Below are 15,000 nucleotides of genomic sequence, written 5' to 3' on the forward strand. Positions count from 1 at the left end.
TAATTTTGATTAATTAAATGCATGTAGACTGAAATTCTCTCTTTTTTCCACAGGTACCAGGAAGTCTGGATCCAGACCTATTCTTTGAAGTTGCAGACATGGACACTTGATGCTAAAATCAGATAGGGGACATCTGCTGTAGGCATCTTTATTTTACTTTACTGCCAACCAATCTTGTTTGCCAAACCTTTTGCTAACCTTACGGTGCTCACCACAGTTGCCTCCATTGCTTGCATTGAAATTTTCCTTATAGTTTTGTAGTTGTTGATTGTCCCATGTCCTCAAACACTGTTATGAAAGAATATTTTGTGTAAATGAAACTTTTGATTTACGTATACCCTGCATATGGTACTTACTATATTAAGTTTTTAGGTAATGGGCATATAAAATATACATATCTGACCTCTTTGGTCCTTTTTTTTATTTAAACTGAAATAAGGAAATATGCCAGCTACCTTCTGGCATATTAATGAGGTAATAAAACCAAAGGAGTATCTATGGTGCATTTGATTAATATAACTCGGTATCTACCTTTTTCCTTCTTTTGTTTTATAGAATTTGAGCTGTATTCAAGTTCAGAAAGTAAATGTGATTTTTTTTTTCTTCTTCTTCTTCTTCTTCTTCTTCTTCTTCTTTTCTTCTTCTTCTTCTTCTCCAAAGAATTGATGTCTTACAGTTTAGAACTGTGTCTTCTCATTAGGTTAACTTGTTTGCTGTGTTCTGTTGCCTTTATTTTCTGAGTAAACAAGGTCCTTTTGGATTTTGAGATAAGATTACATAGGTTGTGATGGTATTCTATTCCAATTTCATATTTATGGGAAGCAAAACAGTAAGGTTGTGAATCTTAGTGGAGCTTATAAGTGAGTCAATCATTATTTATATTTGTGATTGATGTATATAATGTAATATTGTGTACATTAGCAAGAAATTTGTTGAAAAAACATACCTCATGCCAAGAAGTCTGTAATGAAATATTGAAAGTTTAGGTGAAAATTGTTACTAGTCACTGGAAAAAATACTTTTATTTTAATTTTTCCCTAATGCTGGACATAAAAGGAAAATGCATCTAAGATTAATTTTACTGAGCACATCTAGTTAGTATTATGGATATTAATATGTATTAAATAATGTCCCAGTCTCTTATGCGTGCCTGTTAGAATAAGTGTTGTTTTCATCCCTATTCAAAATCTTAAGATTGCCGCCCTTTTTCACAAAACAAAAACAAAAAGCAAGAAAAAAAGTACGACATTTTCAAACCTTTAATTCTTTTGTGCTTTATCTTTGTGCAGTAAAGTAGATTATCTTTAGCCAGCAAGACAGCAGTTTTAGTATGGATTTTTTGTAGTCAACATTACTGAGTCTTTACCTTATAATTTGCTTGTTTTTTGCTATTGAAAATAATCATTGCATATTTCTGTATTATGTCTAAAAACACAGGGTTGATATCTTAAAAAAAAAAAGAGAAAAAGGGTCATGAAACAGTAATTGTAATAAGTGAGTGATAAAACGAAAATGAAAACAGTAAAAAAGCAGAGGTTCTATTAGAATAGCTATAGTATTTGGTATACATGTAGTCATACCAGTTACATGGAGAGAATATTAGATACAAATATGAACTGGAATGTGAAAGACCTTGAGGTTTTGTACTAAATGGTGACTATCCTGTGCTGTGTTGTCTACCTAATTATTATTTATAAAGATCAGTATATTCATTCTAGCACATACAGTTATGTTAGCTTTTTTTAAGAAATGCTAATATGAGTAACCCATTCACTGTTTGCTTTGGTATGAAAAAATGTTTATGTTTCATGTATTTTAGTGTTTTAGACTATGTTTTGATCTTATTCATATGATTTATATGCATATCATAAAGTATGTTTTCATGTATTTAATATTGTTATTTTTATTTTTTTTCTAAAATTATAGTAGCCTGTGTTTAGTAATTCATTGTCATCATGGCAGTGAGTGGGTTATGTTATTTATGTCTTTTTTTTTTCTTTCTTTCTTTCTTTCTTTTTTCTTTTTTTTATTGCTCTTCATTAGAATTTCTTTTGTTAAGCTCTGTTTTAGGAGTTTCTGTCAGTTTTTATTTTTTCTGTTTTCCTTTTCAAGTTCCATCACATAATGTTAAGGGGCATCTATACATTTCACACACCATAAGACTGATGATGAATTAGAAGATCACAAAGCAGTTTTCTTCTCTTTTAATTTTCTTTCTTTATACAAATTCTGTACTTGAGGTACAGTTTCAAATTGGCTAGTAAAATCTGTAATAAGGCATTTATTACAAACTTCACCGCTACATTCATTCATCTACATGCACAAACACTCCTACATACACAGTCAGCTGCGCGTGCACACGCACACGCACACGCACACGCACACGCACACGCACACGCACACGCACACGCACACGCACACGCACACGCACACGCACACACACACACACACACACACACACACACACACACACACACACACACACACACACACACACACACACACACACATATATGCATACCTGCACACATACACATTAAATACAAGTCATTACTAAACATAAGTAGCTTGCTTGTTCTCATAAGCTTTATAGTTGTTTTTTGTAGAGTAGAATAATCCCAAATATGTATCACTCTCCAGACCATAATATAGCACGACATTAGGAACTTGTACAGAGTAAATGTTACATATAGCAGCTATGACTCTAGTTATATTCTTTAAAACAATACAATATTTTGGGGATGTTGACTACCATTACTATTGTCTTGTGTGTGACCCAGGACCACCAAATGAGTCAGAAGTTGCAAATGACATTTCTTGACTCAGTAGAGCATCAGCTTTCTTATGGAAGTGAATAACTGAGTGGTTCCATAGTTACCATGCCTCATAGGAAATGTAAAAAGTATAGGGATTCTGGAAGTCAGTCTTGAGACAGAGAAAGTCAGATTTTAATTGTACTGTTAGAATAATGCAAAATGGAAACATCTTTGCAGTGTATGCTTACAGTTGGCTTAGAGATTTGAAGATATGGTAATAAGCAATGAGAAGTTATTATCAAAGCTATCAGCAAATATTACAGTTTTGTAGTTATATGTAGTGATGAACAGAATTTAAAAATATAAATTTTAAACATAGAATATCATATGAAACTTTAACCCAATGTACGTGGTCTTTTTCGGCAGCCGTGTGGTCCTCCAAATGGGTATATTTGTATTTGCCACATCTGTAGGAATGCCACCCGCAGCATGGGTGCTACATGGCATGATAGTAGATGCCACCTGCAAACAAGGGTTTAAAGGATACAATAATGTGCACAACTAAATACCAGTATTTGCTAAATTGAGAAAGTGTCCATAGAGTTGTTTGTTACCTTTGCCACACAATGGAACCGTACATCTTCTGAATCAGTTGGTGGTGTAGGTCATATTTGCTAGTGTATGTAAAACTTCCTGTATGAGGCATTATATATTTTAACCTGTCTGCTAGCTTTATTGGGTATTATTAATGATTCCTACCACCTGCATGTATATTTTATTAAGATGTGATCAGAAAGGATTGTTAGTGGAAGTTCTGTTATTTACCTTTTGTTATATTCTAAGCAGCTTTAGTTATCCTATGATTTACATTAGGTACAGTATTCATATTCATTTTCATTGCACTCTTTGGTCTTGCTTGTTGTTTATTTTACTTGATAAATTTATACTGTCATCAGCTCTTTTGTAGGTAGAAGCATATTTGCAAAAATGTAATTTATGATGGAAAGAGATTGTCCAACAAGCTGAAACATTTTAATATTCAATGTATGGTTTTGAAGAGCATTGATATAGTTATTTTTTAAGTTAGTTAACTAATTTATTTATTTTTTAAAGACCCTGGAAAAAGTAGTATTTAATTCACATAGAGGAAAGATGTATTCCTGAATTTCAGTGTAAGTTTATAGTCTTGTATATAAAAAAAAAAAAAAAAAAAAAAAAAAAAAAGTTATTATTTTCTTTTACAATCAATAGTTTACAGTAAAATTGTGGCTATACTAAAATAACTCTGAAATTATACCTTAGGAATGTAGTATGTGGGTGTCCTTATTCCAGCGTGCATCCCAGAGGCTTTTGAGCATTGTGCAGTTAGTATGCTTTTTTAATTGAAATCATATGGATTGTTTTATTTGAATTAATAACTTAGTGAATAAAGCAACCTTTCCTTCTATGTTTTTCTTCTTTGTATTTCCAACTGTAGTGACCAGGGTAATGTGTGATATTGCTGATCGCCAGGCAGCTTCTGATTGTATTTCTGTGAGAAGAGCTTTTATCACCAATGAGAGCAAAACTGCTACCTTCCATCTATTATGTCCTGATAATTCTAATATTCAATACCCCATATTTTATGAATGTAGCTAGATGGCACTATATTTTATATATGTATATGATTATACAGTTGTTTAATAAAAGTACCTAATTCATTACATGTGAGAGAAATATTTGACTGTGTGTAAGGGTCTGGGTTTTGGATGGTAATGGTATTTTCAGCTTAAAAGATAATGAGGTTGATAAGTGTGTTCTGTGCTTTGTATGAAATCTTTACATTTCTTTTCAGGGTTGTGTTACTTCTGGTCAGTTACATATGTACATAAATAGTGCATATATTGTAACCTAGTAATAGACTTTGTATCCTTTTTTCATAAAACTGAATGTTACTATTTTTTCATTACCAATGGAAATTTTAGATTTGGAGAAATTAGAACTTTTGAGCATTTGATTTTTGGTGAAGTGAAGTGGGAAAGCATTTTTTATGTTTAAATATTTTATGTACTATATTTTTTTCTCTATGGTTGTGTTTTACAAGTCAAAACAGTATATAAAGAGAAACATTGTTTAAGTCTCCCTATACCTGTGTTTAATGTCCTTTTTACTATTAATTAGTTTTTGATATTCATGATGGTGTACAGGTTAAGTAAATTGATGAAAGTTAACCAACATGGAAAAGGGAAAGGAAATTAAATGTTAATTTCATTTAATATAGAATTTACAAAAAAAAATTCTGCATTTTTATCTTCAATATTTTAAGGTACTTTTTTCTATAAACAGTAAAATCCATAGCTGAACTCATCTATTCTTTTTGGATAATATAGGACATTTAATTAAAAACTGAAATGAATTGTAATTCCAATGAAGCTAAAAAATTCAATTCTTGATTTTCCAAGGAATATGTACTTCATAAATACAGAAATGGAAAAGTTCCACAAACTTTATGAAATGGTTATTCAATTACTTAAGGAAATGTAAAATTGAGATTTACCAAAAAGCCAAACATTTATTTTGCTTCCTGTTTCCAATTTTTTTTTATTAAACAAAACAAAAAGTATTGGTATTTTACCTTTACATTTTCCCTGTAGAAATGTATAGAAAAATATGTTTTATATAAAAAAGGTCTTGATTTAATTCTTGTGTCTATCAAGGGGCCAATAAATCAGTCAAGGGCAGGTTTAGGCCTACAATGTTTTGCAAATCTTCATGTTATGAATTTTTAGACAATACACTATGTATACCCTTGCAGTGCTGTACACATGCACATAATGCACTTGTAAAATTAATTATTACATTTAAAATATTGTGGAAACATTCATTAATGTCTTCAACATCAGATAATCATAAAATATAAGTTTCTAGTATTTTCTTATTGTGAGCACCTGCTAAAGACTTAAGTAATTTTTATCTTGAGAAATTATTTGCCTCTTTTTGTTATGTAAACCATCATGCCTCGTATTTGCCTTTGCAGTTCTAACCAAACAAAATAAAGTGAGAAACTAATATTGATGCTAAATGCCTCCAAAGATCTTTCCAATTAGGATTACAGTGTTATTTTATTTATTTGAAGTAATGTTAGAGTCATATAAACAAGAACATATTTGTATATATTTTATGTATCCTTTGTTAACTGATCAGCTTAAGAAATAATAAGTAATTGCTGGCAGGCTGAGTACCTCCCATTGTCTGAATACACGGTAGAATAAATGCATCATTATTTATCAAGTAACAAATTTAAGCCAAATCCAACGGGAATGGCATGTACGTACATGCCATGCCCACTGTGAATTTATTTTATTAATTGTTTATACACATAGATGGCTACGCTTGTACTAAGTCACCAATGAGCCAATTACAAGTACTGCTTGTCTTGCCTGTTTAGCCTTTTCCTTGATTTGTGTAAATATTTTTTGTTATCTTATGCTGTTACTAACGTCCATAACATTATAGTAATTATAATGTCTATAATAAAAATAACACCATTGATATTCATAGCACAAGTAAAAAAAAGGCTTACCCACTAATTCATGGAAAAGTGAAATCAGGTAATGTCACAAGGTCTACTAATTGACTCCTTTGTGGCAAAGCACTAGCAGAGCCATCTGTGTGCAGACATTTCACAAAAAAAAAAAAAGAAAAAAAAAAAAAAAACACTTTTCCCTTCGTATTTCCATAAATCAATTGCTTAATCTATTTATATAAAACTAACAATCAAGTACATTTCACTGCTGAAATGTTTAAGTATCTGATGACCTGCTAGGGTTTCCCCCCCAATGTAGCCACTATCAACTTGATCCATTCGGTAGATGCTGTTGTTTCTTCACTTACAGAAGGTAATACACTTATGAGAATAATCATGAATGTGGTAACACCGGTGATAAGAGATGATGTAGGTAAAAGACCTCCATATTTTGTTTCTAATGCTTAGGATCAAAATTAACGAGAATGAGTGCTTAAACAATAATTGCTCTTTTTATACTGCTTAAACCTATTGCACAACTATAGCCTTTGTCTTACCGTCCAGTGATCCCATTAAGATATGAAAAAAATCATAATTTGCCTTATTTAAATTATGAACACAATAGTGTGCCCACAAAAAATTGCATACCTCCAAGATTTCTTCACTACCATATGAGAGTTGTCATCATGTCTGTATGTTGGTATAAACTATCGGTATCAGTTTAGTGGCCAAAAGATAATTTCTTATCAAATATGCTCAACAAAACTGCTTTTTTGCATGCTGCACTTCGAATGGGCAAACAAAATGTAAAACTTCTCAAAATCTCTAACCTGCCAAAGTTCCCCCAAGTAGAAAGTTCTTCTCAAAAATATATTTAACATGCTGTGCAGTATGTTTACAAAAAATTTGCCCTATTTTCTAAAACCATCCCAGAAACATCCCCCACCACTTGCGAAATATTTTTTCCCTTCTCCAGAGAATGGAAAGACTGTAGGACAGATACACTATACAGTTAGATTACTATTTTTTACCAAAGAAAGAGACAGTATGTGTAAGATGGAGAGAAGTGTAGGAGAGGGTGAGTTAATGCATGCATGTGTGTGTGCATGTGTGACAGACAGACAGACAGACACACACACACACACACACACACACACACACACACACACACACACACACACACACACACACACACACACACACACACACACACACACACACACACACACACACACACACACACACACACACACAGAGTGAATGCAAGAACCAAGATAGAGAGAAGGACAGACAAAGACAAAGAAACAACTAACTAGAGTAAACATTTTGTAGTATATAAATGAATACTGTACTGCACTCTATATCCAATGTAGCCATAAAATATAGCACCAAAGAAAATCATGTGATATTTGGAAATTTCAGTATTTGTTATAGTTATTTTAGAATAACTTGGCACAAATATTATGTAAACAATAATGTTGATGTTAACTTTGCAACCCAGCTATAATAATATCTGCAACTGTTAGATGTTAGTTTTTTTTGTCCATTGAAAGCTAGTCACCCATATGGAGATAGGAAAGATCATGTAGCTAACAGTATCACCTTTACGAAATGCAATACTGTCATTACATTTTGCATATCATTAGATTTTCAACTGAAATGAACTTGTATGTGCATATTTAAAACAACACAGGTGCATGCAAAAGCGCAAGCATACACATGCACATGCATTCTAAAAACACACACACACACACACACATACACACACACACACACACACACACACACACACACACACACACACACACACACACACACACACACACACACACACACACACACACACACACACACACACACACACACACAAAAAAAAACTTTTGGTATAAATTAATAATAAAGAGGTATAATTAAAAGACTTGTTAAGTTAGATATAATTTGTAATTATCAAGTATGAGATTACTAATTGATATGCTTTGTTCATCACTTTTGATCTATAATATGATTGTTTATTTCTTTAAAAGTAAATTATGTGTCATGCAGATCTGTTTTTCTTATTTGAAACAATATGGAATGATTAATATAATTAAATCCATAAAAATGCACAGATTCAAGCAGTTGCAATAATTAAGGTTGTCTCTTTAATAATTGCTATTGTCCACTGCATGGTTAATACCTCCAAAGGATTCTGTTGCATATGATCCTTGTTGAATATCTGCTTCCTAGAGATTGTGCCAATAATGTATTCTTTTTTTTTAATAATGCTTCCTGCTACATGGATGTAGAAAAAAAGAAAAATATGAAATAATATTACAATAATGAAAGAAGAAAATGGAATAATTGTTACCTTTCAATATTGTTATACTACTTATATCTGGTAACAATGATCTGCATATTCCTTATTTCTCAAATTGTTCAGCAGATTTGTGGTTATAATACATATCAGTCTTTGTACTCTATGTTAAGTGTACTTTATAAATTGAACAGAATCCTTACAAATAAATGGGTGAATATATACAAAGCCTTTTCATTAACCTTTTATTTCTATTTCTATTTTTGTAAAGGCATGGAAATATATGCAAATATCAATTTATTTACAAAATAAAACAAGGATCTATTAATTACGTTTTTAATACCTAAAATCATAATATGGTGCAAGTTGACATAGAATTACTGGAACTCTTGCCTTCCTTCAGTTCTCTGCATTTCAGTGCTAGAAAAGATATCTGGAAAATGATGACCATCTTATGATTTAGTTTATAAGCCTGCATTTACAAACATAGTGGTATGTTTGCATCAATCCTTAAAAATATGGGACTGTAATAATGCAAGTTCTTGACTTCTGCATTCAGTTGAATTAGAATGTTTTGTTCAGCCTCTGGCCAAATAATAAGGTAATAATGAATCAATCAATAAACAAGTAAATATGCAATGGCAAGACAGTATAGCAAACCTTCTTACCTCTCTTTCCTTTTCAAACCATTCGGGAAGTTCCTTATTCCAGTCTTCCGGGGGTGAATCTCTCTTCTCCCAAACTGTGTTGCCATAGTGACCTCGTAATCTATTGCTTCGGCGATCCTTCTCACTCTCTATTACAGCTGTCTGTATTATCAAATATATAAAAATTATTTAATATAATTATATTATATTATATATATATATATATATATATATATATATATATATATATATATATATATATATATATATATATATATATATATACATATATTAACACACTCTCTCTCTCTCTCTCTCACCCTCTGCCTCTCTCTCTCACTCTCACCCTCTCTCTCTCCCCTCTCTCTCTCTCTCTCCTCTCTCTCTCCCTCTGCCCCTCTCTCTCTCTCTCTCTCCCTCTGCCCCTCTCTCTCTCTCTCTCCCTCTGCCCCTCTTCCTCTCTCTCTCCCTCTGCCCCCCCCCCCCTTTCTCTCTCCTCTCCGTCTGCCTCTCTCTCTCTCTCTCTCTCTCTCCCTCTGCCCCTCTCTCTCTCTCTCTCTCTCTCCCTCTGCCCCTCTCTCTCTCTCCTCTCTGCCCCTCGCTCTCTCTCTCTCTCTCTCTCTCTCTCTCTCTCTCTCTCTCTCTCTCTCTCTCTCTCTCTCTCTCTCTCTCTCTCTCACCCTCTGCCTCTCTCTCTCTCCTCTCCCTCTCCTAGCTCTCTCCCTCTCCCCCTCCCTCTCCTCTCTCTCTCTCTCTCTCCTCTCTCTCTTCTCTCCTCTCCTCTCTCTCTCTCTCCTCCTCTCTTCCTCTCCTCCCTCTCTCTCTCTTCTCCCTCTCTTTCTCTCTTCATCCCTCTCTCTCTCTTCTCTCTCTCTCTCTCTCTCTCTCTCTCTCTCTTACTCTCTGCCTCTCTCTCTCTCTTACTCTCTGCCTCTCTCTCTCTCTTATTCTCTGCCTCTCTTTATCTCTTGTACCCTCTGCCTCTCTCTTTCTCCCATTCCCTCTCTTCCTTTCTCTTCTCTCTCATTCTCTCTCTCTCTTTCTTTCTCCCACTCTTTCTCCCTAACCAGTTCCCTATCTTTCTCTTTCTTTTTCCCTCTCCTCTTTCTTTTAGCTTTTACTTAAAAAAACTTTTTACTAACCAGTGCCTCCATATCCTTCTTCTTTCTGTAGTCAATACAGTTATTGTAGTCTTTCTTCCACTGCGAACAGTCTATTGTTTCCCCATAGATAAAATACTGGTGAAATTTTGCCTTGATGCTTGTACAGTCTCCATACTCCTCTTTGTAACGTTCACAAGGTCTTACCTAATATTACATGAGTCAAAACAAATAATATGAGTGAAAAAAAATTAAACAAATCAAGTTATTCTAATATTTTGAACCCAGGTATACTGTATGATTCAACATTTTATTTATCACATATGTAAATCATATATTACCTCCATGACTTACATAATAATGTAAAATTACTCACAAGCCATGATAGTTTTGGATGTTTTGCAAGTTCCTCAATGGCAACCTCTGTTTCCATTATTGCAATTTCTTATAGATACTGGTTGGCAATACTGAAAGATCAAGGTACAATTACATATTAAAATATCAAACACCTCAACACTTATAAAGAATAGTTGGTTAGTTTTTAGAAGACAAATTATTTTTTTTTCTCATAATCATATTAGCTACATGTTATCCAGATCCACTTGAAATGCTGTAATAAATTAACAGTAACATGAAGTCCAATGCAAAGGTGATTACCATGGTGTCTGTGCCTTGGTAATTAACAAACCAACATCATGTACATTCTAATAAAGGGTTTATTATAAGAGAGCAAATTATTAAGTACTTTGTACATTCTACTTACTTGTATGCACTTTCTACAGTTCTGTACAGATTAGAATATGTCTAAGAAAATGTCCTGCATGCCAATTCATCTGTACTATCCAAATTTTGACGTAGAGCCTTGGTGTGAATATTATAAAAAAAGTTTTGTTTTATTAATATATAATTAATCATAATTTCCAGCTTCTAAAATCAATTTTAACAAGGAATATTAGCACTGGAGAGTGAAGTCAGGACTTGCCCTGACTAGGCCCACTATCTGGGGAATGAGTGGAATCAGACCAATGCTTTATTTGCCCAAATCCTGCCTATTTTTAATGGACACTGGTGATCTATTGTTCTTAAAATCTGTTAAATAATATTACATTTATAATATCATTAAATGTATAATAATAAAATAAAGCTCTTCATATACATATATAGGTTTTGGGTGTGACAGTTTCGCTGTTCAGAAATTAGTGTACAGATTGAAGCTTACAAGCTTGTGTTTTGTGACAGACACAATATGTGAAGAGAATAGACTGTACACTGTAGAAGGTATGTGAAAATTAGTACTCATGTGATAGACCCTTAAGCCAGAGATTATAAATCTCCTTGGTGATTTATTGTCAAATAAGGAACCAAAAAGCATGGAGGTTGTGGAGATTGCTTGACACTGTGTGGATAGTCTTTAAATATAATTCATAAATATAATGACATAAACATATCAAGTACACAAAAAATACATCAAAAGACCAAACATTTACCAGAAAAAACATAAATCAAAAGTGGGCCATAAAGAGATAGAGAAAAAATAGAATTCATATTTTTCAGGAATACATAAAGCAATACTGAAAAAAAAATTTGCAAAAAGAAATTGTTTTGCAAATCCATGTCTCAGCAAGGGACATCGAGGGTCAGTGGTTCGTGTCCCTCCCAAGCATGAAAAGTTTCATCAGTAGCCTGGTGGTCACTACAATGGTTTGGCACCAAGGTGGGCAAGGACTAAGCTCAGTCGAGTTAGCACCACCTGGCTCATAATATATTTGAGTCAGCATTAGTTGGCATGAGCTGGGCTCCAGACATTGGCATAACCTGGGCGAGGATCAGCTTCGCATATCTGACTTATCCTTATGTCATGGACTTTATTCCTCACTCTGGTAAAGGTAAACAAACATCCACTATGTATATTCTAGCAAGAGAGTTTATAGACATTCCTGGCAAACAAAAACATTCAAACACTGTTTCGAGATATGTGAAGGAACATTTATTGTTTTTTACAAGGATATAATCATGAAGGGAATGGATTAATTCTCGAGGCCTTATCATCGGTAATTACTTTATTATTATTATTATTATAAAGAAGTCACAAAACTGCAGGGTCTGCTGATGGATACAAACACCGGCCCAAGTCACCATAATTATTGAAAATACTTGAATAAGAACTATATAGCTTATAAATCTAAATACATATTATGTCCCTCTTGATTAATCTATCAACACAATACCTAAAAAGACATATTTTTTACATAAGAGACTCATAAACGAAAATCAGCAAGAACTTACCCCTAAAGGCCTCAGCTGATCGTGCTGTGGATGTGTTTACATATTCAAAAACTTTAGATTTCGTATATTATACATTAATGATTAGATATGATAAAGTTCATATGCATAGTATGATTACATATATGTTATTACAAGAAATCTTATATTTCTCAACTCGGTTATCTATTTCTGGTCGTAGCAGAAGGAATTTGTCGTCTGCACCCTTATGATAGGGGGATATAGAGGTGAAAATGTTGGACAGTAAAGCAATTTGGAAACTATGGAAAGAAAATTAACATATCTTAGTTTATTACACTTTACAAATCATACTTAATTAGTGAAGTTTATAATAGACGCGGTGCTTGTATTACTTGTCTGTTTTTATTTTTTTCTTGTATTCCCACGTATGTGTGTGTGTGTGTGTGTGTGTGTGTGTGTGTGTGTGTGTGTGTGTGTGTGTGTGTGTGTGTGTGTGTGTGTGTGTGTGTGTGTGTGTGTGTGTGTGTGTGTGTGTGAGAGAGAGAGAGAGAGAGAGAGAGAGAGAGAGAGAGAGAGAGAGAGAGAGAGAGAGAGAGAGAGAGAGAGAGAGAGAGAGAGAGAGAGAGAGAGAGAGAGAGAGAGTTTCCACCCATGGACACGTGTCTCTGCTCATACACACATGAATAAGCACAAAATCAAATACACATGTAACCTATTCATACTATACCAAGTTTCACGCTAACCCATATTCAGTTAAGTATCTGTCTACTGAAAAGATCCAAATATAGCTATTTTCCATGCATGTACCTCTCTTTACGAGTTTGACGCAGCATGATTGAGTTCCATTACTATGAAAGCTATTTATATCCAACCACTTTCGCTACAAACATTTGCATTTATTCACTGCAGCGTCATGAATTGAAACATGTCTACCCGACTGTATGTTGTATGTTCATGTTTTTTGGTCTTTCAGGACACGCGGTCTACTTTATTCATTGAAAATGTTTTCAGAAAAAAAAAATCGTTAACTCAAAAAAGGTTGTTACTTTGTAATGACAGATACAAGAAAGCTGATGATAAAAATGAATATAATCAGAAACGTATGGTCGATAAATGACAAGATGTCATAGATAACAACACAAGTTCAGAAAACTCTTGATTATAGTGATAGCGAGAGTGAGAGAGCCAAAGCAAACATGAGAGAAAATGTGAGATAGTGAGAGACAGAGAAAACAAGGGATAGTGATAGTGAGAACAATAGATAGTGAGAATGTTAGATAGTTAAGGCAAGAAATAATGAGAATATGATAGAGAGTGAGAAAACGTGTGTTAGAGAGATATGCCGAAACCGCGGAAGGGAGACAGGGAGATCGAGAGATAGATAGATAGATAGAGATAAATAGATAGATAGATAGATAGATAGAGAGAGAGAGAGAGAGAGAGACTGAGCGATAACATAAATAAGAAACAAATATAGTGAGAGATTTCGAGAGCGAGAGATAGCGAGGGGGAGAGTGAGCGATATGGGATAATTTGGCACATGCGATGGCGAAAAAGAGCGAGGAATAGTGATAGATACAGAAAGAAAATTGTAGTGCGATATTTTCAGAAAGATTTTTTTTCTTTCACATGTCTTGCTTGTTCAAGTGTATATTGGTGCATGTCTTTCCCTTTTTACCTTATTTGTCAAGTTAGTAAAAGAGGGCGTGTTATCTTTATTATCCTGTGGCTATATTTTAGATCACGTGTACGGCGCTGTGAAGAAATATATTTTCATGCAATTTTCCTGCTCTTAATAGTCGATATTTCCCTTGAAAATCCCCTGCTTATCGTTTTTCATTTTTCTTAGGAAACAAGTTTTTAAAGTTTTCTTTCGTGTTTTTTATTGTTTTTATTAACTATTAATTAATTGTTTTTTTCTAACAAATGATACAGTGTTTCATCATTCTAGAGTATGAAGCTATAATCTAATAGTTCATACCTGATTAGGAAAAGGTGGTAGATCAATTCATCAATAAAGGCATTGAGCAACTTTTATTGATTTCATCATGCGTATAATTCTTCGTTCTTACAAGGTAAATTTGGAAATAATACGCTAATATCTACCCCAGGCTATGACGTCACCACGTGGCTATTGGCTCTTATATAGATTCTTTTCTCTTAACATCACGGTATTTATATCATACAGATGACTATTTCCCGATTTCTGGCAGTGGGGGCCTTCTAAATGCAAACTCGAACAAACAACTATCCTTATCAGAGTTTAAAGATATTGGAATTCGTTGGTGCGAGTAAACGCGACAACGCCACGTCTGCGAGTAATCATAATTTCGTCGGTAACAATTGTGATCTAAAGCCATAAAATAGATTAACTCAAGTCTAACATCACGCAAAGAGAAACATGTAGCGATGTTTATCAATGTATTTCCTTGTAGCCAATCAGCTGGCCCAGCGT

General features: G+C 33.6%; 2 protein-coding genes across 6 annotated transcripts in view; one reads left to right on the forward strand and one right to left on the reverse strand.

Annotated features, from left to right (window-relative positions):
- The window catches only part of LOC119596327 (6-phosphofructo-2-kinase/fructose-2,6-bisphosphatase-like), a 34,907-nt gene extending 28,481 nt beyond the window's left edge, over window positions 1-6,426 (forward strand). For 3 of the 4 annotated variants that reach the window (XM_037945528.1, XM_037945530.1, XM_037945532.1), the window contains one exon: window positions 54-496. In XM_037945528.1, the coding sequence (XP_037801456.1) occupies window positions 54-110 (57 nt within the window). In that variant the 3' untranslated portion in view covers window positions 111-496. Of the gene's footprint in view, window positions 1-53 lie in introns of all 4 variants that reach the window. The other variant, XM_037945524.1, reaches the window with a different exon arrangement.
- A 2,450-nt stretch (window positions 6,427-8,876) lies between these two features.
- On the reverse strand, window positions 8,877-12,697 carry LOC119596329 (UPF0545 protein C22orf39 homolog). 2 transcript variants are annotated; one of them, XM_037945533.1, is made up of 5 exons: window positions 12,588-12,697; window positions 10,678-10,768; window positions 10,344-10,508; window positions 9,223-9,363; window positions 8,877-8,987 (listed from the first exon to the last, which is right to left on the reverse strand). In XM_037945533.1, the coding sequence occupies exons 2-5, from the start codon at window positions 10,732-10,734 to the stop codon at window positions 8,904-8,906; spliced, it is 447 nt and encodes a 148-aa protein (XP_037801461.1). In that variant the 5' UTR covers window positions 10,735-10,768; window positions 12,588-12,697; the 3' UTR covers window positions 8,877-8,903. The 2 variants fall into 2 exon arrangements, with proteins under 2 accessions (XP_037801461.1, XP_037801462.1); XM_037945534.1 differs by lacking the exon at window positions 12,588-12,697 and adding an exon at window positions 11,065-11,089.
- Window positions 12,698-15,000: the final 2,303 nt, after the last annotated feature.

Source organism: Penaeus monodon, chromosome 37 (assembly GCF_015228065.2).
Source record: "Penaeus monodon isolate SGIC_2016 chromosome 37, NSTDA_Pmon_1, whole genome shotgun sequence".
Taxonomy (NCBI): Eukaryota; Metazoa; Arthropoda; class Malacostraca; order Decapoda; family Penaeidae; genus Penaeus; species Penaeus monodon.

Coding starts and splice junctions, on each gene's coding strand:
- LOC119596329 (XM_037945533.1), bottom strand. CDS start 10,734: ATGGAAACAGAGGTTGCCATTGAGGAACTTGCAAAACATCCAAAACTA. Junction 10,509..10,677: donor ATCCAAAACTATCATGGCTT/GTGAGTAATTTT, acceptor ATGTAATATTAG/GTAAGACCTTGTGAACGTTA. Junction 9,364..10,343: donor AGAAGGATATGGAGGCACTG/GTTAGTAAAAAG, acceptor TTGATAATACAG/ACAGCTGTAATAGAGAGTGA.